The 20,405-nt window shown below is 42.3% G+C and overlaps 1 protein-coding gene across 1 annotated transcript in view; it reads right to left on the bottom strand.

Moving 5' to 3' along the window:
- Positions 1-20,405, bottom strand: part of STK31 (serine/threonine kinase 31) — a 267,629-nt gene that overhangs the window by 179,590 nt on the left and 67,634 nt on the right. Inside the window, exon 9 of the mRNA XM_089673219.1 lies at positions 7,428-7,587. Coding sequence (XP_089529345.1) covers positions 7,428-7,587 — 160 coding nt within the window. The remainder of the gene's footprint in view (positions 1-7,427; positions 7,588-20,405) is intronic.

Below are 20,405 nucleotides of genomic sequence, written 5' to 3'. Positions count from 1 at the left end.
TGCCACATGCACCAATTCCAAGATTAAAGATTGTACATATGTCTAAATAGTGGCACGCTTGAATAACAATTGTCCACGTATAAGTGGTACCCCATATAGAAACAGGATGACACCAAGTCCCAAACTATCTTACCACTATTTCCCATGTAGTCTGGGCATCCAAGGGGCTCTTTCCCCTTGTAAATCCGAAACTTATACGCATAGCCTGTTGCCCTCTCACAGGTCTTATACATCTTGACCCCATATCTGGCTTGCTGAGGAGAAATTGTTTGAATGCAAGGCGGCCAAAAAAAATGAATGAGGGACTCATCAACGCAGATTTTTGCTGGGGAGTATAGACATCTGCAAATTTTTGGTTAAGGTGATTTATAAGGGGCCGAATTTTGTGGAGCCGGTCAAATTCAGGTTCACCCTGAGGACAAGAGAGTGTATTGTTGTTGAAATGCATAAAACACATTATACTCTCACATCTATGTCTGGCCCTTGGCAGCAGAGAACACGGGCATATGATGAATCGGGTCTGCGGACCAATACAACTGCAATTCATTTTTTTTTAGTAATGCCCATGTTGAGGGTTAGGCCCAAAAAAAAAAAATGTAAAATTTGGAAACTGTAATGGGTTTCCATGCAAATGGTCTGGCAAGGTTTGAATTCGGGTTGGCAACGATAAACTGTTGGGCATATAAATTGCTTTGATCCACAATCAATGCATACCATATCTTCCGTCAAAAACAGCTCCAAAAAATCAAGGGGAGTAGTTAAATTTGCTGTTTCCGCCTGAATTCCGGGTTGGGCAGTGAATGGGGGAAGTACGGGTGCTACAGAATTTGTGGGCTGTAAATTGGGATTTGCAAGCACATCCAAAAGGATACTAGGAGCTCTACGAGCCTGTGTGCGAATTCTTGGTACTTGTGCTCACCACCGCGCCAACTTGTACTGCACTTATGGGACTCGCCACGTCCCCAAGTGATACTGCAGTGCTGGTATGTGAAAGACCAGGATGTACTAGGCCGCTAGTGCTCGCCAGTTCACCAAAAGGTACAGCGGCACTAGTACTGGCTCTCTGCTGCATTTGAGAGTCAGCCATGTCCCCAAGTGATACTGCAGTGCTGGTATGTGAAATACCAGGATGTACTAGGCTGCTAGTGCTTGCCAGTTCACCAAAAAGGTAGAGCGGCACTAGTACTGGCTCTCTGCTGCATCATATGAGAGTCATCAAAATTTACCAGCAAGTGCTAACAGAAGTCAGGCCTGATTCTGTGAACACCGTGACCTACTGACACCGCACTTGCTGGGGGGAGAAAGGAGGGGGGTAAGAGTAGGGGCTAAACGCAGGTGCTGGGACGGATCCCACTAACGCTGTGTTTTTGGGGACACTATACTAATGTGAACACTGGTACAGTGCTGAATTGATCAAAGATATTGATCCTTTCAGACACTATACTAGCAATGGAGGTTTATTGTGTATGAGCGTGTTCCTGGCAAACAAAGGGTTAAATGTGATTACTGGTGTACTGATCGGCAATCTGACACTATCTGGGTGGGGCATGAAAACCACGGGAGCGCGAGTCATGTATATGTACACGTGATTTTGCACACCCATGCTGCCCTGTAGCAGTATTTCTGCTATAGGGCTGTCAGGAAGCAGTTAAAGAAGCGCTTTGCGTTACGGCACTGCGTTACTTTAACTGACAATTGCACGGTCATGCAACGCTACACACAAATGAAATTTATGTCCTTTTATTCCCACGAATTGAGCTTTCTTACGGTGGTATTTGATCGCCTGTGCGGCTTTTATTTTTTGAGCTATAAACAAAAAAAGACCGACAATGAGAGAAAAAAAAAAAAATATTTTGGACTTTTTACTATTAAACATGTCCAGGAAAAAAAATGTAAGAATCAAATTTCATTCATTATATATTTCAAAATGTATTCTGCTCTATGTCTTTGCTAAAAAAAAAATCCCATTACGTGTAAATTAATTGGGTTACGTGAAAGTTAGAGTGTTTACAAATGGCGGTATAGATACTGAAATTGTTTTTTTTATATACTAATAATGGCGCCGATCAGCGACTTATAGCAGGACTGTGGCGGGCATTCTGACAATGGGGTGAACTGACTTGGTGTCACTGACATCCCCATTGACAACAATACAGTGATCAGTGCTATTGAAAAAAAAAAAAAAAAAAAAAAAAAAAAAACAACAGCACTGACACTGTACTAACGGCACTGGCCAGGAATGGGTTAACAATGAGGGAAAATCAAAGGCTTAACTGTGTGTAGGGAGTGTTTTACTAGGGGGCGGGGGGGTACTTCACTGTAAGCACACTGATCGGGATGGCTCTGCTCAGCCATCCCGAGCAGTGTGTCTAAACTGACAGGGAGGAGGGCTGTTGGTAAACAATGCAGCCCTCCTCCCTGTCAGTGATCGCCGGGCGCCGGCGGGTAATCACCAGCCAGGACCCGGTGATTGACAGCTGGGGCCACTATCGGCGGTGCGGGCCGGGCGCGCGCCCCCCTACCGGGAAATGCAGAATCACACACATTATATATATATATATATATATATATACATATATATATATATATATACATATATATATACATATACACATACATACATACATATACACATACATACATACATATACACACACACACACACACACGTGATCCTGCACACAGGAGCCGTCCTGTAGCAGTAAATGTACTCTGGGCGGTCCTTAAGCGTTTAGTGCAAATTCCCACTTGCCTTAAATCATACAGTACAGGACAAAGGCTGGTTAGGCATAGACATCCTCTAGCATGGGACATCTCCAAGCAACAAGGCAAAAATAACTGACAAAAGGCCCCAAAAAAATATAACAAAAAGGGGACACCAGACCCAACCCACAGGGCTGCTGCAAGAACCTTGCGGGTGAAAGCTACATTCCCAGAAGCTAGGACGTCCACCTGGTATACCTTGAAGAAGGTATGAACTGAAGACCAACCGGATGAAATGCAAAACTGAGGAACAGAGGCTTGATGTCAAAATACCTAGAAAACAACCAGTAATCTAGTGGAAAAAGTATGTCAAGTGCTGGAGGGGTCTTATCCTTTAGAGCAGGGGTCTGCAACCAGACAATCGCTATTTAGTTAGGCCTTGCTAGGTAATTTTTTTTTTTCTTTTAAATGGCGCTGAACCCCGATGATCTTTGATCTCTTTCATGTTGTTCAGGTAGATCTCCACCTCTCAAAGGCTGCCTATCCCTGCTTTAGAGGGTAAGCTCTTGAGAAAAGTGGTATTATCCACCTGAAAATAGTGGATTTTGAAGCCGATGTCCTTTGCAAGGCCCTGATAAAACAAGAATCCATTTTCTTATAGAAGCTAAATTGTGATAGCTCTGATAATATCCACCAATCTCTTTGGGATGAGTAGGAGCAAGGCACAAAGAGGGAAGAACTACGTCTATTATGGTGAAAGTTAGATACCACCTTAGTCGGAAAGGTATTTCTTGGCTGCAAGACTGTTCTGTCTGTGAAGAATCAGGAATGGCTCGAAAATAGGCGCTATTTCTGAGAAACGTCTGACAGAAGTGACAGCCACTAAGAAGGCCACTTTTCAGGAAAAGGTCATCCAAAGTGTTCAGAGGGTGCTTTAAGGGAGACTTAAAGGAAAACCTTGAAAAACCTATGCCCTTTTTCATTGCCAGAATCATTTTTGAGCATTTTTCTGCACGTCAAAAAAAATCCTTTTAGGCCTGAAGATTACTTAATACACCAAAACATTTTTTCTGAAAACAGACACCCTGGAGAATAATCACATAATATTAGCACAATGGTCTATCAAGTGCAAAACTTTAATAAAAAATACACTAAAATTAATTTAACAAAAAAGATGAGGTTGTGCCAAATAAAGAGATACCCAACATGTCAAGCCTTAAAACTGCTTGCACCTGTGAGACGGCCACAGACTTTGGTACCCGAAATCTTCCAAGAGCAAAGCTTTAAAAGTCCCTAGAGGTCATTAGTTTAGCGTTAACCATGTACAATGTGCTTAGCATTAATGCTTACTTTGGCATGCGCAGCAATATGCAACGTGAAGCGTAATCAATATTTTCATGCATCTGTTTGTGCACGCATGTTGCGGTGGTTGATCAATGTAATTAATTTTTTAGGGGGTTTCAGGTGCTTGGCTGAAGCTATATTTTTTTACACTTTTTTCAACAAGCATTTTTTTTTTGTCAAAAGGGAAGAAACCTCCCCTATGTAAATTGTGTTTCTGGATTTAATGCCGATTTAAATTGTCAACAACTGATGTTTATAATGCCTTAACAGCTCATCCTCTTAGAATTATTGTAGAAGAGGGACCAAGAAATTTTGCTCTTCCTGTGGTGTGGGTGGAGAAACACCACACTTTTTGTAAAAATGTATGCGCTCTGTGTGTGTGCAGGTCGAAAGGAGTGCTTTTAACTTTATCATTTAAAAGAATTTAAAAAATAAAACAAAAAAAAAAAAAAACACTTAATTTACCATCTTATTTATCACAAGGGGGCTAAGAAGACCCCACGTGAAAGCATTCAGCATGTGATAGGTAATCTTTATAGAGACATCGAGAGTCTATTAGACCCCTAATGTCTTCCCTGCAAACGTCTCCACTTGATCAAGCACATTACTGTAGGTGCTTGAATCCTTATATACCCAGCTTTCTATCTGAGAGTCTGTCAACTGCGAGACCAGAAATAGTTTCAATGTTCAGACTGCACTGAGAAGATTAGAGAACAGATGTTCCCAGCTCCTCGTACTCACCATTTGGATGTCATCTGTTGCACACCCAGGATCCCAAGAGGAATAAGAGGGCCCTGAAACAACTGAGCAGGAGGCCAGCACCTGCAAGCACAGTAAAAGTGAGCGAGGGGGCTCTCTAGCCGCCAATATCATTTTTACAAAAATGCCTGGAAGCTCACAGCAGCTGTGAACGTGATTCAATCAGTTCACATTTTGGACTACTACCATTATGTATGTCCAAAATGCTGAACTAGCTACAGTCAGGTCCATAAATATTGGGACATCGACACAATTCTAACATTTTTGGCTCTATACACCACCACAATGGATTTGAAATGAAACAAACAAGATGTGATTTAACTGCAGACTGTCAGCTTTAATTTGAGGGTATTTACATCCAAATCAGGGGAACGGTGTAGGAATTACAACAGTTTGCATATGTGCCTCCCACTTGTTAAGGAACCAAAAGTAATGGGACAGAATAATAATCATAAATCAAACTTTCACTTTTTAATACTTGGTTGCAAATCCTTTGCAGTCAATTACAGCCTGAAGTCTGGAACGCATAGACATCACCAGACGCTGGGTTTCATCCCTGGTGATGCTCTGCCAGGCCTCTACTGCAACTGTCTTCAGTTCCTGCTTGTTCTTGGGGCATTTTCCCTTCAGTTTTGTCTTCAGCAAGTGAAATGCATGCTCAATCGGATTCAGGTCAGGTGATTGACTTGGCCATTGCATAACATTCCACTTCTTTCCCTTAAAAAACTCTTTGGTTGCTTTTGCAGTATGCTTTGGGTCATTGTCCATCTGCACTGTGAAGCGGCGTCCAATGAGTTCTGAAGCATTTGGCTGAATATGAGCAGATAATATTCCCGAAACACTTCACAATTCATCCTGCTGCTTTTGTCAGCAGTCACATCATCAATAAATACAAGAGAACCAGTTCCATTTGCAGCCATACATGCCCACGCCATGACACTACCACCACCATGCTTCACTGATGGTGGTATGCTTAGGATCATGAGCAGTTCCTTTCCTTCTCCATACTCTTCTCTTTCCATCACTCTGGTACAAGTTGATCTTGGTCTCACCTGTCCATAGGATGTTGTTCCAGAACTGTGAAGGCTTTTTTAGATGTCGTTTGGCAAACTCTAATCTGGCCTTCCTGTTTTTGAGGCTCACCAATGGTTTCCATCTTGTGGTGAACCCTCTGTATTCACTCTGGTGAAGTCTTCTCTTGATTGTTGACTTTGACACACATACACCTACCTCCTGGAGAGTGTTCTTGATCTGGCCAACTGTTGTGAAGGGTGTTTTCTTCATCAGGGAAAGAATTCTTCGGTCATCCACCACAGTTGTTTTCCGTGGTCTTCCGGGTCTTTTGGTGTTGCTGAGCTCACCGATGCGTTCCTTCTTTTTAAGAATGTTCCAAACAGTTGTTTTGGCCACGCCTAATGTTTTTGCTATCTCTCTGATGGGTTTGTTTTTTCAGCCTAATGATGGCTTGCTTCACTGATGGTGACAGCTCTTTGGATCTCATTTTGAGAGTTGACAGCAACAGATTCCAAATGCAAATAGCACACTTGAAATGAACTCTAGACTGTTTATCTGTTCATTGTAATTGGGATAATGAGGGAATAACACACACCTGGCCATGGAACAGCTGAGGAGTCAATTGTCCCATTACTTTTGGTCCCTTAACAAGTGGGAGGCACATATGCAAACTGTTGTAATTCCTACACCGTTCCCCTGATTTGGATGTAAATACCCTCAAATTAAAGCTGACAGTCTGCAGTTAAAGCACATCTTGTTCGTTTCATTTCAAATCCATTGTGGTGGTGTATAGAGCCAAAAATGTTAGAATTGTGTCGATGTCCCAATATTTATGGACCTGACTGTATAAGACAGAAACTCATCTGTGGGATTCATCCGAGCCTTGTTCAGGAAATATATAGTGAGGTCACGCTGTAGTGACAGACCACTTCTTACAGAAGTTTTCCTACATGAAGCACTGCTTTGCAAGCCTCTCTGGAGGAGGAAGATTTTTCTGGGTGCACACAGTCTTTGCAAAGGACCTCATGCGTATGAGGATGAAGAAGAAAGGTTTTGGAGCGTCCAGGACCTCATCCTAGAAACTGTAGGTACGGTCTACTCTGGCTGTTGTAAATTTAGAATGTTATGCACTACATCTGTGAGGGTCCCAACACTTGTGTTTTGGGCCTGAGAGATGCCAAGGGATTAGAGGTTTTAACTTAAGAGGACACCTATTCAACCGGTCCCTCTTCCCCATAGCCTGTAAGGAGGGTTATGCAGTGTTGGATTAAAGCTTTGTGATTTGCCAGTGTCTATAGCTTGAAGGCCAAACATAACACCATTGTTCTAAGAAATAACCTTCTGTGATGTGACAATAAAGAAATCTAAACTCAACAATGCAAAGCCAAGATAGTTACAAACAGGCTCCTGTATGTCAGAGCCAGTTCACATATACGTGAATTGGATGCGTTTTGATCAGCCTGACCTGATCCTGATCTAACCTTGTCCTGAACCTGATGTAAACCGGACCTGAACTACTGAACAACTACTGTCAATTAGCTGTAAAATGGTGCTTCAATTCGCACCGCACGTGTGAATTCACACTAAAAAAGAAAGAAAGCTCTTACCACATCCATGCAACACTGGATCATTTCCTGTGCCAAGTGGTACTCTCGCCAATTATCTTCTAGATTATTTAAAGTCGATGGAGCGGAGAGAGATTTCTCAGTGACAACCTTTAAAGCCTCCAGGAGATCATCAGCTACACTCATGCATTCATTATCACGTCTGTTAAAGGAAAAATAAGTTCATAATATAAGAACGGCAAGAAATAACTTACAACAAAAACAAAAAAAGGACTGTTTAGGGGGAAAAAAAGCCTTAAAGTCTGAGTTAATTTCCTTGTCTTACAAAATCCATCATGACAAGGTAAAAGGTTTGTTGAAAAGCCGTAAAATCTATTTTAGGCTTCTTTAAAACTTTCAAAAACTTCCAGTACTGCTTATTGCCCTCTGAGATCTGTTGTGGATAACTTTTCAGAAGGTGGTATAGCAGCGTCTGAGGGCCATACGGGAGGAACTACTGCAGCGTTCTGAACACTTTTTTTAAGCTGCCGATCAGCACTGGAACGTGACGCAAACATAAGCCGACCATTCAACTTGCAGTTGAGGTGCAGTTCAGTTCATCTCAATGGGTAAGTCTTACAGGCTGTGGCTCCTGTCAAACTCTGCAACTAGAGTTAAAAATTCCATGGCAGCAGCATTTGTACTTACCAGTCCAGCTGTATTTTCACAATTCAGGTGGGAAGCTTGAGGGAGTGGGGGGTGTTGGGGAAGGGGGATGTGGGTGTGGATGTTGGTAAAACTATGGCCTAGTCCCTGTTTTTTTTTTTTTTTTTACTGTTCTCAATCTGAAAGAGCCCTTAAAAGAGTTAACTCCACTTTCATGGGGAAAAATTAATCGCAAATTATAGTATATGCAATTGCTACACAAGCATACTGTAACTGAAGGTTATTAAAAATTACTTTTCCTTTTTAATATGACCACAGTCCAGCGAAGGGGAAGGAGGGGGACCCCGCAGGACCAACCACCCCAGGGAGACATCTTACCAGTCCATCGGAGCGTTCGGGGTAAAGCTCCTTTGACAGATCCTCCTCTCCATCGCAGCGGGGGGCTGTCGGACAGGGGTAGCACTGTGACATGGACTATAGGCGCCCAGTAATGCGTGTCCCCGCAAGACATTTAACTTGTTGGCCGCCACCAGTCCAGGATCGGGCACAGTCATAGCCGACCGAGCGCAGAGGAAGTGGCCTGCGTGCATGCTGGTCAGACTAGGGTGAACACTGGATCAAGATTACCCAGCCTGTCTGTTGATAGATCTCTACAAAAAAAAAAGCCAAAATTCCAAGAAAAAAGGAAAAAATTCCAAGGAAAAAAAAACAAAACACCCCCATACTCCTGAAGACAATAAGCAGAAATGACTGGAGGCCTATAGCAGATAGAGGGATTTATAATCGGAGGGGACTGCCCATAGGAGGTGCCGAGTCATTTTTCTGTCTACTGTCCTACTCCTGTAGGTAGAGATATAAAAACTTTTTTGGTCATGAATTAAGAGAGGCTGTGTCTGTTATCCGCTTCCTGACTGCCCTATAGATAAAATACTACTACAGGGCGGCACGGGTGCGCAAAATCAGGTATATCTACATGATTCACGCTCCCGTGGTGTTTGCAAGCTGTGCAAGCTCCCCCACCGACCCGCGGGTACCGTGATTTGATACCTAAGGGATCAATCATCCAATTTAGGCCAGTGATGTTAGGCCTAAACCGGATGATCGATCCCTGTCAGGGATCTTCCTGTACCTCTGTTTACACTTACACAGGTACAGGAAATAACGACATCTTTTCTTTCTAGGCACACTCCGTCCCAGAGAGAGAAGAAAGAAGACACAGTGAGTAAAACAGCACACTTGAACACAGAACACTTTCAGGTCACATTTACTCCTTGATGCCCCCCCCCCCCCCAGTTAACCCCTTCACTGCCTTGTCACCAGTGTCATTAGTACAGTGTACAGATTTTTTGCTGATCACAGTATTAGTGTCACCAGCGACTTCAGATAGCGTTAGATGGCATCAGATTGCCTGTCATTACACCAGTCATCTCATTTAACCCCTTGATTGCCAAGAACATGCTCACATACACAATAAACCTCTATTGCTAGTATAGTGTCTGAACTGATCAATATATCTTTGAACAGTTGAGGACCATACCAGCATTCACATTAGTAGTGTCCCTAAAAATGCAGCATTAGCTGGATCCGCCCCGACACCTACGTTTAGCCCCTACACTTAACCCCCCCCCCCCCCCCTTTCTCCCCCAGCAAGTGCACTGTCAGTAGGTCACTATCACTTGATACATTGCACACAAAACCGCAGTGTTCGCATAATCAGGCCTGATCTCTGTCAGCACTTGCTGGTAAATTTTTTTGTAGCGGTTTAAGCAGTCCCTGACAGCCAGGTGCTCTTTTTCCCCATGAGTCGCACTAGGTACCTATAAATTTAGTGGCCAAAATGTCAATCGAAAAGTACCTCTAATGAAGAGGCCTACAGGATTCTGAACATGTCAGGTGAAAGCGAAGGAGAAGACTCACGGACACAATCAGCCTCAGAATACAAACTTGTAGACAGCACCGGCACCCTGAGAGATAGCTCAGACAATGGAGAAGAGGTCCCTGCTAAGGTCAGGCGTACCCAGGTTGCTGAGATGGTACAATCGCATGATTCTCATATGCAGCAGAGTGCCAGTACTAGTGCCACTCTACCTTTTGGTGAACTGGTGAGCACCAGCAGCCTAGTACATTCTGGTCTTATATGTATGTACCAGCACTGCAGTATCACTTGGTGACGTGGTGAGTCCCATAAGTGCAGTACACATTGGTGTGGTGGAAAACACAAGTAGTGTTCCACAGCCACCAAAAATTCGCACACAGGCCCGTACAGCTCCTAGTATCGTTCCGGATGTGCTTGTAAATCCCGATTGGCAGCCCACAAATTCTGCAGCAACAGTACATCCCCATCCACTGCCCAACCCGGAATTCAGGTGGAAACAGCAAATTTAACTACTCCCCTTGATTTTTTTTTTTAGCTGTTTTTCACGGAAGATCTGTATGCATTGGTTGTGGATCAAAGCAATTTATATGCACAACAGTTTATCACCGCCAACCCAAATTCAATGGCTATGCACAGTTATGAGGGTATAATGCGTTTTATACATTTCGGGGTGACCCTGAATTCGACCAGCTCCACAAAATTCGGCCCCTCGTAAATCACATTAACCAAAAATTAGCAGAGGTCTATACATATATATCTATATTTCTTGTTTTATACAATTTCACTGAATACACAGTTATGGCATTGTATATGTGCTATTTTTAGCACTATTGTCGTTTAAGCACCTTGTATTTACTTATTGGTTTATTTAGGATTTAGTCACTGGGGAGGAAGGATATAATTGTCCGCCCACGGGGCATTATAGCACATACACATTTGTGGGGACTCTGTTTTGTAGGGAGTTCATTCATTTATTTATTAATTATTTAAAGTCGTTTTTGGGAGAGGCAGAGCAGCAATTATTAAGTATGTAAACAGAGGTTTGCGCCATGCACATGAGGTATCGCAGTCAGATGTCAGATCAAGGGCAGTAATTCTAGTAATAGACCTCCTCTGTAAATCTAAAATGGTAGCTTGTAAAGTTCCTTTAAAGTGTTGCCTATGGATATTAAAAATGTATGCAGCTTGTCACCATTGAACAGGGTGTGTGCAGTTTTAAAGCATGTCACGTTTGGTATTTATTTACTTAGCATACCATCATCTTTTATATTTTACCAAATAATTGACCAATATATTGTGTTGCTCTGCATTAAAAAAAAAAAAAAAAAAAAGTTTTTTTTTTTTTAAATTTGCATTTGAAAAATCTCACGAGTACTATGTGACATAAAAAATTGTAGCACCCACCATTTTATTCACTAGGGTGTCTGCTTTAACAAAATATATGTTTAGGGGTTCAACGTAATTTCCTAGCAAAAAAAAAAATACTAATTTTGTTTTAATGTAAACAAAAAGTGTCAGAAAAGGCTTGGTCTTCAGGTGGTTAGAAGAGTGAGTGATGTATGGCATAAACTTCTAATGCTGGGCATAAAATGCCTCCACCTCCCAAAATGACCCCTTTTTGGAAAGTAGACACCCCAAACTATTTGCTGAGAGGCATGTTGAGTCAATAGAAGAATTTTTTTAGCACAAGTTTTTTTTTTTTTAAACACAAAATTGTCACTTAAATGATTTATTGCTCACATATACCCATGGGTATATGTGGAATTACTCCCCAAAATACATTCTGCTACTTCTCCCGAGTATGGGGATACCATATGTGAGAGACTTTTTGGCAGTCTAGCCAAGTACAGGACCCCAAAATCCAACAAGCACCTTCAGGCTTTTAAAGATCTTTATTTCCTCATCATACTTCCTGACTACCTAGCACAGTTGCAAATGCCCTGAAATGCCAGGATAGCACCAACCCCCAATTAAACTAGCGCAGCGCTGTATAGCAAAAAATGGCATAAATTGCAGTATGTATACCATAGTTTGTAGACGCTATAACTTTCACACAAAGCAATCAATATACACTAACTGGATTATTTTTTTTTTTTACCAAAGACATGTAGCAGAACACATTTTGGCCTACATTGATTACTAACTTTGAGTTTACGATATATTTTTTATAGCCAAAAGTAAAAAAATATTGTTTTTCAAAATTTTCGGGTCTGTTTATAGCGCAAAAAATAAAAAGCACACAGATGATCAAATACCACCAAAAGAAAAAGTTCTATTTGTGTGAAAGAAAGGACATAAATTTTGTTTGGGTACAGCATTGCATGACCGCGCAATTACCAGTTGAAATAGTGCAGTGCTGAATGGCAAAAAAAGGCCTCGTCAGGAAGGGGGGGGGGGTAAATCCTCAGGAGGGCAAGTGGTTAATGAACATAAGAGAAAAGAAAACTGATGCAGTCACCACATCTAATGATTGGTAAGCTGCAATATAATACATATTTGGTTTTGGGTTTAAGCACTTGATCTCCAGATGATTTTACCCACTTCATAACCAGGCAATTTTTTGCTATACAGCACTGCGCTACTTTGACAATTGCACGGTCACGCAACACTGTACACAAATGAAATGTATATAATTTTTTTTCACACAAAGAGAGCTTTTTTTAGGTTTCAGGTTTTTTATTTTTTGCGCTATAAAACGAAAATTGAGAAAAAAGCAAAGGAAAAAAAAAAAACAGTATTTTTTTTACTTTTTGCTATAAAACATATCCAATTAAAAAAAAATCTTCATAAATCTAGGCCAAAATGTATTCTGCTTACATGTCTTTGGTAATAAAAAAAAAATCCCAATAAGTGTATATTAATTGGTTTGCGTGAAAGTTATAGCTTCTACAAATGACGGTAAATATACTGGATTTTTTTTTAATACTGAAAGTGTTACAAATAACGGCAGCGATCAGTGACTTATAAAAGGCACTGTAATAGTGCGGCGGGCATTCTGACACTTTTTGGGCACAGGCTGACACGGACATCACCAGTGACACAAATACAGTGATCAGTGCTAATAATATGCACTGTACTATGACACTGGGTAGGAAGAGGTTAACATCTGGAGCAATCAAAGGGTCAACTGTGTGCCTAGCAAGTGTTATTTTTTACTAAGGGATGCAAAGGTTTCCATTCCCCACTTTGCAGGGAGACAAAAACCGCCACATCCCCGTCTGTCAGAGAGATCTGTGTTGTTTACTAACACAGATCTCTCTCCTGTCTTCCACTCCAATGATAGGCATCTAAGAGAGCCAGTGAGAGTGCAGTTAGGTGGGCAGACGCCCCCTATCCAGAAATAATCACATATATTTACGTGATTCTGTGCAGTCTGCCCGTAGTTTAGCAGTAAAACAAAAGTGCACGATGGGTAGTCAGTTAATACCACTTTAATAATCAGAAAAATATTCAACATGGGAAGTGGGTAAAAAGAAAAAAAAAAAAACCTTCATAGATCTTAAAATCATGGTTGAAGATGATAAAATTTACAATAAGACTTTTTTTAAACCAATAAAAATAGTTATATCCCCAATGATAGTTGCCACCATGCACATGGCTAATCAATATCCCTAAGGGCCAACTATTAAGGATAAGGAGAAATTTCACGTATGAGGAAGAGTGAGAAACAGGCGAGGAAAATGGGAGATATGTCTAAGTGGAAGTAAACCCATTTTTGTATCTTTTACCTACAGGTAAGCTTATAATAAAGATTACTTGTAGGTAAAATGAATATCTCCTAAATGTGCACCGTTTAGGAGATATTCGCTATTTATGACAACTGGCGCGTGCGCTCTGAAGGAACCGCATACCCGTGCCGTTCCTTCAGACCACTGTCCCGAGGCCCAGGACTCCCACTCATGCTAGTCGGCTCGTGAACCGGGAAGGAAGACCGAGTGAAGATGGAAGCCCTGTAAGAGGTGACAGCGCACCGCTGGAGGGCTTCGTCTTAAGTCATTCATAACGTGCTAGTTATGCGATGTGCACTAGCACATTATGACATTACCGCGCAGGGGAATGTTTATTTTTAAGTTGCGGCTTACTACTGCTTTAAGAAGGGTTTATAAGAGAATTTATTGAAGATCAGATTGAAAAAGTGAAACAAGATAGAGAGGAGCTTATTAGAGACAAAAGGATAATAAGGAAGAATACTCACTAGCCCCGATTTTGGATTATAATTGACAATATATAAAAAGCAGAAAACATAAATTAGGAAGCACTGGCCTATATTGAAGGCAGAAAACATCTTAAGAATATACTTCCAGAAAAGCCTAGATTTATTTGTAAGAAAGCACCTTCATTATGGAATTGCCTAGAAAAAAATATAATGAACCCTTCTAACGATAAAATGCTATCATCCTTTGACAGGAAAGAATTCTATGCTTGCAATAAGTGTTATAGATGCAGTAGAGTTCAGAGCAATATCAAAAGGAGACAATAGTTTCTATCCCTTGTTACAGGAAAAGAGTATATTATTAAAGAGATTGTATAACGTGTCATATAGAGGGATGGTCTATTCCAGGGGTAGGCAACCTGCGGCTCTCTAGCTGTTGTGGAACTACATTTCCCATGAGGCATTGCAACATTACAAAATTGACAGTTACAGCTATGACTTGCAGAGGCATGATGGAACTTGTAGTCCTGCAACAGCTGGAGAGCCGCAGGTTGCCTACCCCTGGTCCATTCTATACAGTGCCTGTGCAGGCTTCAATATATTGGCCATGCAAAATTAGCTTTTGCCAAAAGGACACACTAGAATAATATCATCTATGTGGATTTCAGAAAAAATAATATACAGTATTTTGTCAAAACATTTCGACAATTGTCACAATAACGAACCTACAGGTCAAACATTTTGACAAAAAGAAAAACCAGTATTAGACAGGAAGTACTAAGATAAAGAAATTGAGCGAAAGAGAATCAAAATGGGTATATGAGATGCATTCGTTACCAAAGGGGTTAAATGCAGAGATTGACTTAAAGCGGTGCTCCACCCAAAAGGGACGTTCCGCTTTAAAGACTGGTCCCTCACTCCCCATAAGGATTTGCACCTTTGGGGAGCGGGGGGGGGGGGGGGTTTGCAGGTAACCAACAATTGACAGGTACCTGCTCCCACTTCTCTTGTCCACCTGGAAAACAGCCAGCTGGTGAAACGGGATGTGGGGAGAACATCACGGGATTGTGGGACAGGTGAGTGGCTGTTTTTTAAAAGTCAGAAGCTACTGTTTTTGTAGCTGCTGACATTTATTTTTTTTTACAGTGCGAGTGTAAATTGCTTCATCAATGATATTTAAATACATTGATATAGAGGCAATACATATTTTTTACACTAGATGGCGCTGGAGTTAATGTTTGGTTAAAGAATAGAGGAAAATGGTTTTACTTTCAAGCTTTATAAATAAGTTCTTTATTAATTTTATACAATAAATTAGCTTAACGAAGAAGAGTGGACCATAGTAGTGCTAAATGCGTTTTATGGGTGAGAATAGATTTTAAGAAGTTCTGGGATGGTTACTGTGGCAGCAACAAACATTATTGAGCTAAGACCTGATGTGGATGTGCCAGACAGAGACTGCCGAGTACCTGGGATGTCTTAAGGGGATGGTATTCATTTTTTTGTGGAGCATCAGACATGAGTGCAGTTTTATGTGAGTACATTGAATAGTTTTAATAAAAACAGGTTGTTTTAAGCAGAAAACCCTTTTTTTTTTTTGAGCTATTAAGAGGAAAAGGTGTAATAGTTTCCATATAAAAACCATACCCAGGAAGTGGATTTTTATAACAAGTGTGGTTCTAACTCATGCCTGGCAGTAGATGACTCTGTCCTGACCCCTTTTTTTTTTTTTTTAAGTGCATGTGATTCTTGTGAACAAGTGCATATTTGAACACGTGTGTTTTGATAACAATTTGAGTATTGTTTGACACATAAAGGGGTTGGAAGAATACAGAAACAGGTAAAAGAACAAGATTGTTATCTAATATGATGTTGGACTGCCTTTGGTATCCAAGATAGTCTGAATTCTCCAGGGAATTGACAAATACAAGTCATAGATGGTGGATAATGGAATCAGATACCAATCTTCGTGCAAAAATCATTTCAGTTCTCGCAGTGAATGCTAAAGGCGAAAAACGAGCCCTAACCTCTCTCTCCAAAACTGACCATAGAGGCTCTAGAATATTGAGATCTGATGACTGCTGCACCCAAGGAAAGTGCGAGACTTCGTCTGCATGTTCATCAAAGCACGATTTGTGAATTTGAGCATTATCGTCTTGGTAAATGGTGTTGTCTTTGGAAAACAATGCCTGCACTATGGGGTGCACATGGTTGATCAAAATTTGTACATATTCGCTTGTAGTGACTCTACCTTTCAAGGTGGTGACGGGACCTGCAGATTACCCCAATATGGCTGCCCAAAGCATGATTGCGCCGCCACCATGCTTTACAGTTGGCAAAAGACAGTCCTGGTCATAAGCTTGGGATGGTGTTCGCAACGCGTAAACAAGTCAGGTGTTTGTAATATGGCCTGATGAAGCGAGCTTCACACTATTCCCAGTCTTCCACTGATTGATCTCCATGATTTATGGGTGCTGCACCCCTCTCCTCTTTTGAGCATTAATATCGATCACTAGTGGTTTGGCAATTGCAGCTGGCCAGTAAATGTTTTACTTATGGAGTTCCCTTCGTGGACATGGGCTTTGGAAGACTGAGATTGAGCTCTGCAGTAACTTTTGCAGCAGTTATTTTCTTATTGCGGGTCACAATTCTGCGCAATGTCCTTTTGTCTTTCTGTCAGTTGACCACATTGACAGCACTTATGCTTATCAGATGACTTTTTCCCAGAAACTATATATATGCCGTCATTGATATTGTACCTTGTGACACTGCAAATTGGTGACTTCAGTCACAGAGAAACCAGCTAAGCGAAGTGTTGTGGTTGGACAAGCCACAAGTTTGTCAAAAGGCTCACAGCCGATGTTCATGGCTGTGAACCTGCTGATTAGTGTTAGTAAACCCAGATCTGGCTGGTTCTTCTCCCTGCTCACACTTAACCATTCAGAGCTGAGATCAAGTAGCCACTCTGAGTAAAAGTGGCAGACAGTTAACCCCTTGACTGCCCTCCTGATCACCCCTGCCACCCATCCAGAGTCATTAGTACAGTGAGTGTATAGTATAATCGCTGATCACTACAGTATATTAGTGTCATTAGTGACGTCAGATAGGGTCAGTGTCCCTCCTAGCCAATGTCAGTTGGCGCCAGTTCCTGATTTCCTGCCACACGAAGTCACCAATCACTGCCATTACTAGTATAGTGTGTGTCCGGATCAGTTTCCTGGTCATGGTTAGAACTACTAGTGACCCAAAAATGCAGCGTTAGTGATCAGCCCTGACACCCCCCCCCCCCCCCCCCCCCATCTCTAAAGAGTGCAGTCAGTATAGTTTTTATGATCACTGCCACCTCTGATACATTGTCCATAAAACCACAGTGTTAACAAGTTCAGGCCTGATCTCTGCTAGCATTGTTGCTGTATTGTCTCCCATTATATTGTAAAGTGCTGAGCAAACTGTTGGCGCTATATAAATCCTGTATAATAATAATAATTTCTACCGTGCAAGCCACCCTGATTGCTAACCAGGAGCTCTTTTTGTTATAGTCGCCACAAGGTGCCTGTGAAGGGAGTGCCCACAAATGTCCAAAAAGAGGTATATTAATGAGGAGGCGTACAGGATTCCAAGTATGACAGATGAGAGCGAAGGGGAAGCCTGTCAGAATCAGGCTCAGAATATGAACCTGTGGAAAGCATCATCAACATGACAGCTAGCTGGAACGATGGTGAAGAGGTACCTGCTAAAATCAAGCATACCCAACCCCACATTGCTGAAGTGCTAAAAACACATAATTATGTTCAGATGTAGCAGGGCACAAGTACCAGCATTGCATGCTGGTTATCTGGCAAGCACCAGCAGTGTAGTACATCCTAGCCTTTTAGACACCAGCATTGCAGTATTTCATGGTGAAGTTGTGAGCACCAGCAGTGCAGTACAAGCTGATGAGGTGGCTAGCACTAGTAGCATAAAGCAACCACAACCACCACGAACTCGAGCACAGGGCCGTAGAGCCCATAGTAGCCTTTCAAAACTGCTTGCAAACCCTAAATGGCTGCCCCCCCGATTCAGCAGCATCTTCAAGCGGAAACAGCCAACTTAACACCCCTTGACCCCTTTTTTTTTGTAGCAGTTTTTCACTGAAGACCTCTACAACTTGATTGGGTACCAAAGTAATGTTTATGCCTACAGTACATCCCCGCCTCCCAAATTCCTACCCTGTCAGACCATTTGAGTTGAAACCTATCTTGGTTCCTGAATATAAAATTTTTGGATGCCTAACCCTTAACATGGGCATTAGCCACTTGCCCTCCAGAGGATTTACCCCCCTTCCTGACCAGGCCATTTGTTGCGATATGGCTCTGCGTTAATTTAATTGACAATTGTGCGGTCATGCAACGCTGCACCCAAATTAAATTTACATCCTTTTTTCCCCCACAAATAGAGCTTTCTTTTGGTGGTATTTGATCACCTCTGCGGTTTTTATTTTTCAGGCTATGAACATAAAAAAACCGACAATTTTGAGGGAAAAACACAATATTTTTGATTTTTGCTATTAAATATGTCCAGTACAAAAAAAAAATTTAAAAATCAAATTTCGTCATAAATTTAGGCCAAAATGTATTCTGCTACGTCTTTGCTAAAAAAAAATCCCAATACGTGTAAATTGGTTTACGTGAAAGTTATAGCATTTAAAAATAGCAGTATAGATACTAGATTTTTTTTTTTGTTTTTACCAGTAATCGCGACGACCAGTGACACTGGGGGCAACTGACTTGGTGTCACTGACATCCCCAGTGACACCAATACAGTAATCAGTGCTTATAAAAAGCACTGACACTATACTAATAGCACTGGGCTGGAAGGGGTTAACATATGGGGTGATTCAAAGGGTTAACTGTGTGCTGTTTCACTGTGTTGCTTTACACTGTAAGCACACTGCTTTGTATGGCTCTGCTATGCGGAGCCATACAAAGCAGTGTGCAGGAGCTGACAGGGGAGAGATCTGTGTTGTTTCTACACAGGTCTCTCCCCCGTTGGTAATATTCGGTGATCACCGGCCGGGACCTGGTGACTGACAGCCGAGGCATGTGCCTCCTACCCCGAGCTGCAAAGTCACATATATATACACATTTGATTTTGTGCACCAGTGCCGCCCTGTAGCAATATTTCTGCTATAGTGCGGCGTGGAAGTGGTTAAAAAAAATGAATTGTGGTCATATTGGTCCACAGACCCGATTCATCATATGCCCGTGTTCTTTGCTGCAATGGTCAGGAAAAGATGAGAGATAATACTCCGTTTTATGCATTTCAGTGTCCCTGGGGCAACCAGATCATGATCGGCTCCACAAAATTTGGCCCCTCATAAATTACCTATCCCAGAAATTTACAGATGCGTATGCGCCCCAAAACATCTGCATAACACCCCAAAACAGATGTCATGTCTGTGTTAAACGCAAAATATGGGGCAACACCCTCCTGTCCTGACCAACCTGGCCTCTGCATCAAAGACTAATTCCGTTGCTATCAGACTGCAGTGAACTATTAGTCTAGGGTACAGTACAATATAGGGGTCAACACAATTCTGCAGAAGAAGGGTTTCAAAATGTGATAGTTTCCTGACTATCTAACATCTTTAGAGAGACCCTAGAACCAAAGGAAAGGTTATTGTTCTGAAAATTAAAAAGTTTTATTGAGTTACTGTTATAATGATACTGTGTGTTATTGTTAATGGTTGTTTGCTTTGCGGGACCTGCAGTAGGACCTACTGTGGAAGTCACGTGATGTGACAACACGTGTGTAGGCGGAGCAGGGTTTCAATTTGCCGAAACCAGAATTTAAAGGGCCAGACCACCGCATATGGGAACATATAGAATCCACATCCAGGGAGAAGCACCGTTGGCGTCAGTGGGAGGCGCAGGGCCCCACCGTTGGCGTCAGTGGGAGGCGCAGGGCCCCACCGTTGGCGTCAGTGGGAGGCGCAGGGCCCCACCGTTGGCGTCAGTGGGAGGCGCAGGGCCCCACCGTTGGCGTCAGTGGGAGGCGCAGGGCCCCACCGTTGGCGTCAGTGGGAGGCGCAGGGCCCCACCGTTGGCGTCAGTGGGAGGCGCAGGGCCCCACCGTTGGCGTCAGTGGGAGGCGCAGGGCCCCACCGTTGGCGTCAGTGGGAGGCGCAGGGCCCCACCGTTGGCGTCAGTGGGAGGCGCAGGGCCCCACCGTTGGCGTCAGTGGGAGGCGCAGGGCCCCACCGTTGGCGTTAGTAAAACAGTGGCCCTGTTGTTGGTGTCAGTGGAAGGAATTGTGCCTTGTATCAGCAGAAGGAATACTGCACCAAGGGCTGGATAAAGCAAAGCAA

Source organism: Staurois parvus, unplaced genomic scaffold (genome assembly GCF_062004578.1).
Source record: "Staurois parvus isolate SC_StPar_1 unplaced genomic scaffold, SC_StPar_1.0 ptg000136l, whole genome shotgun sequence".
Classification (NCBI taxonomy): Eukaryota; Metazoa; Chordata; class Amphibia; order Anura; family Ranidae; genus Staurois; species Staurois parvus.
This window is presented reverse-complemented; position numbering and strand designations above follow the sequence as displayed.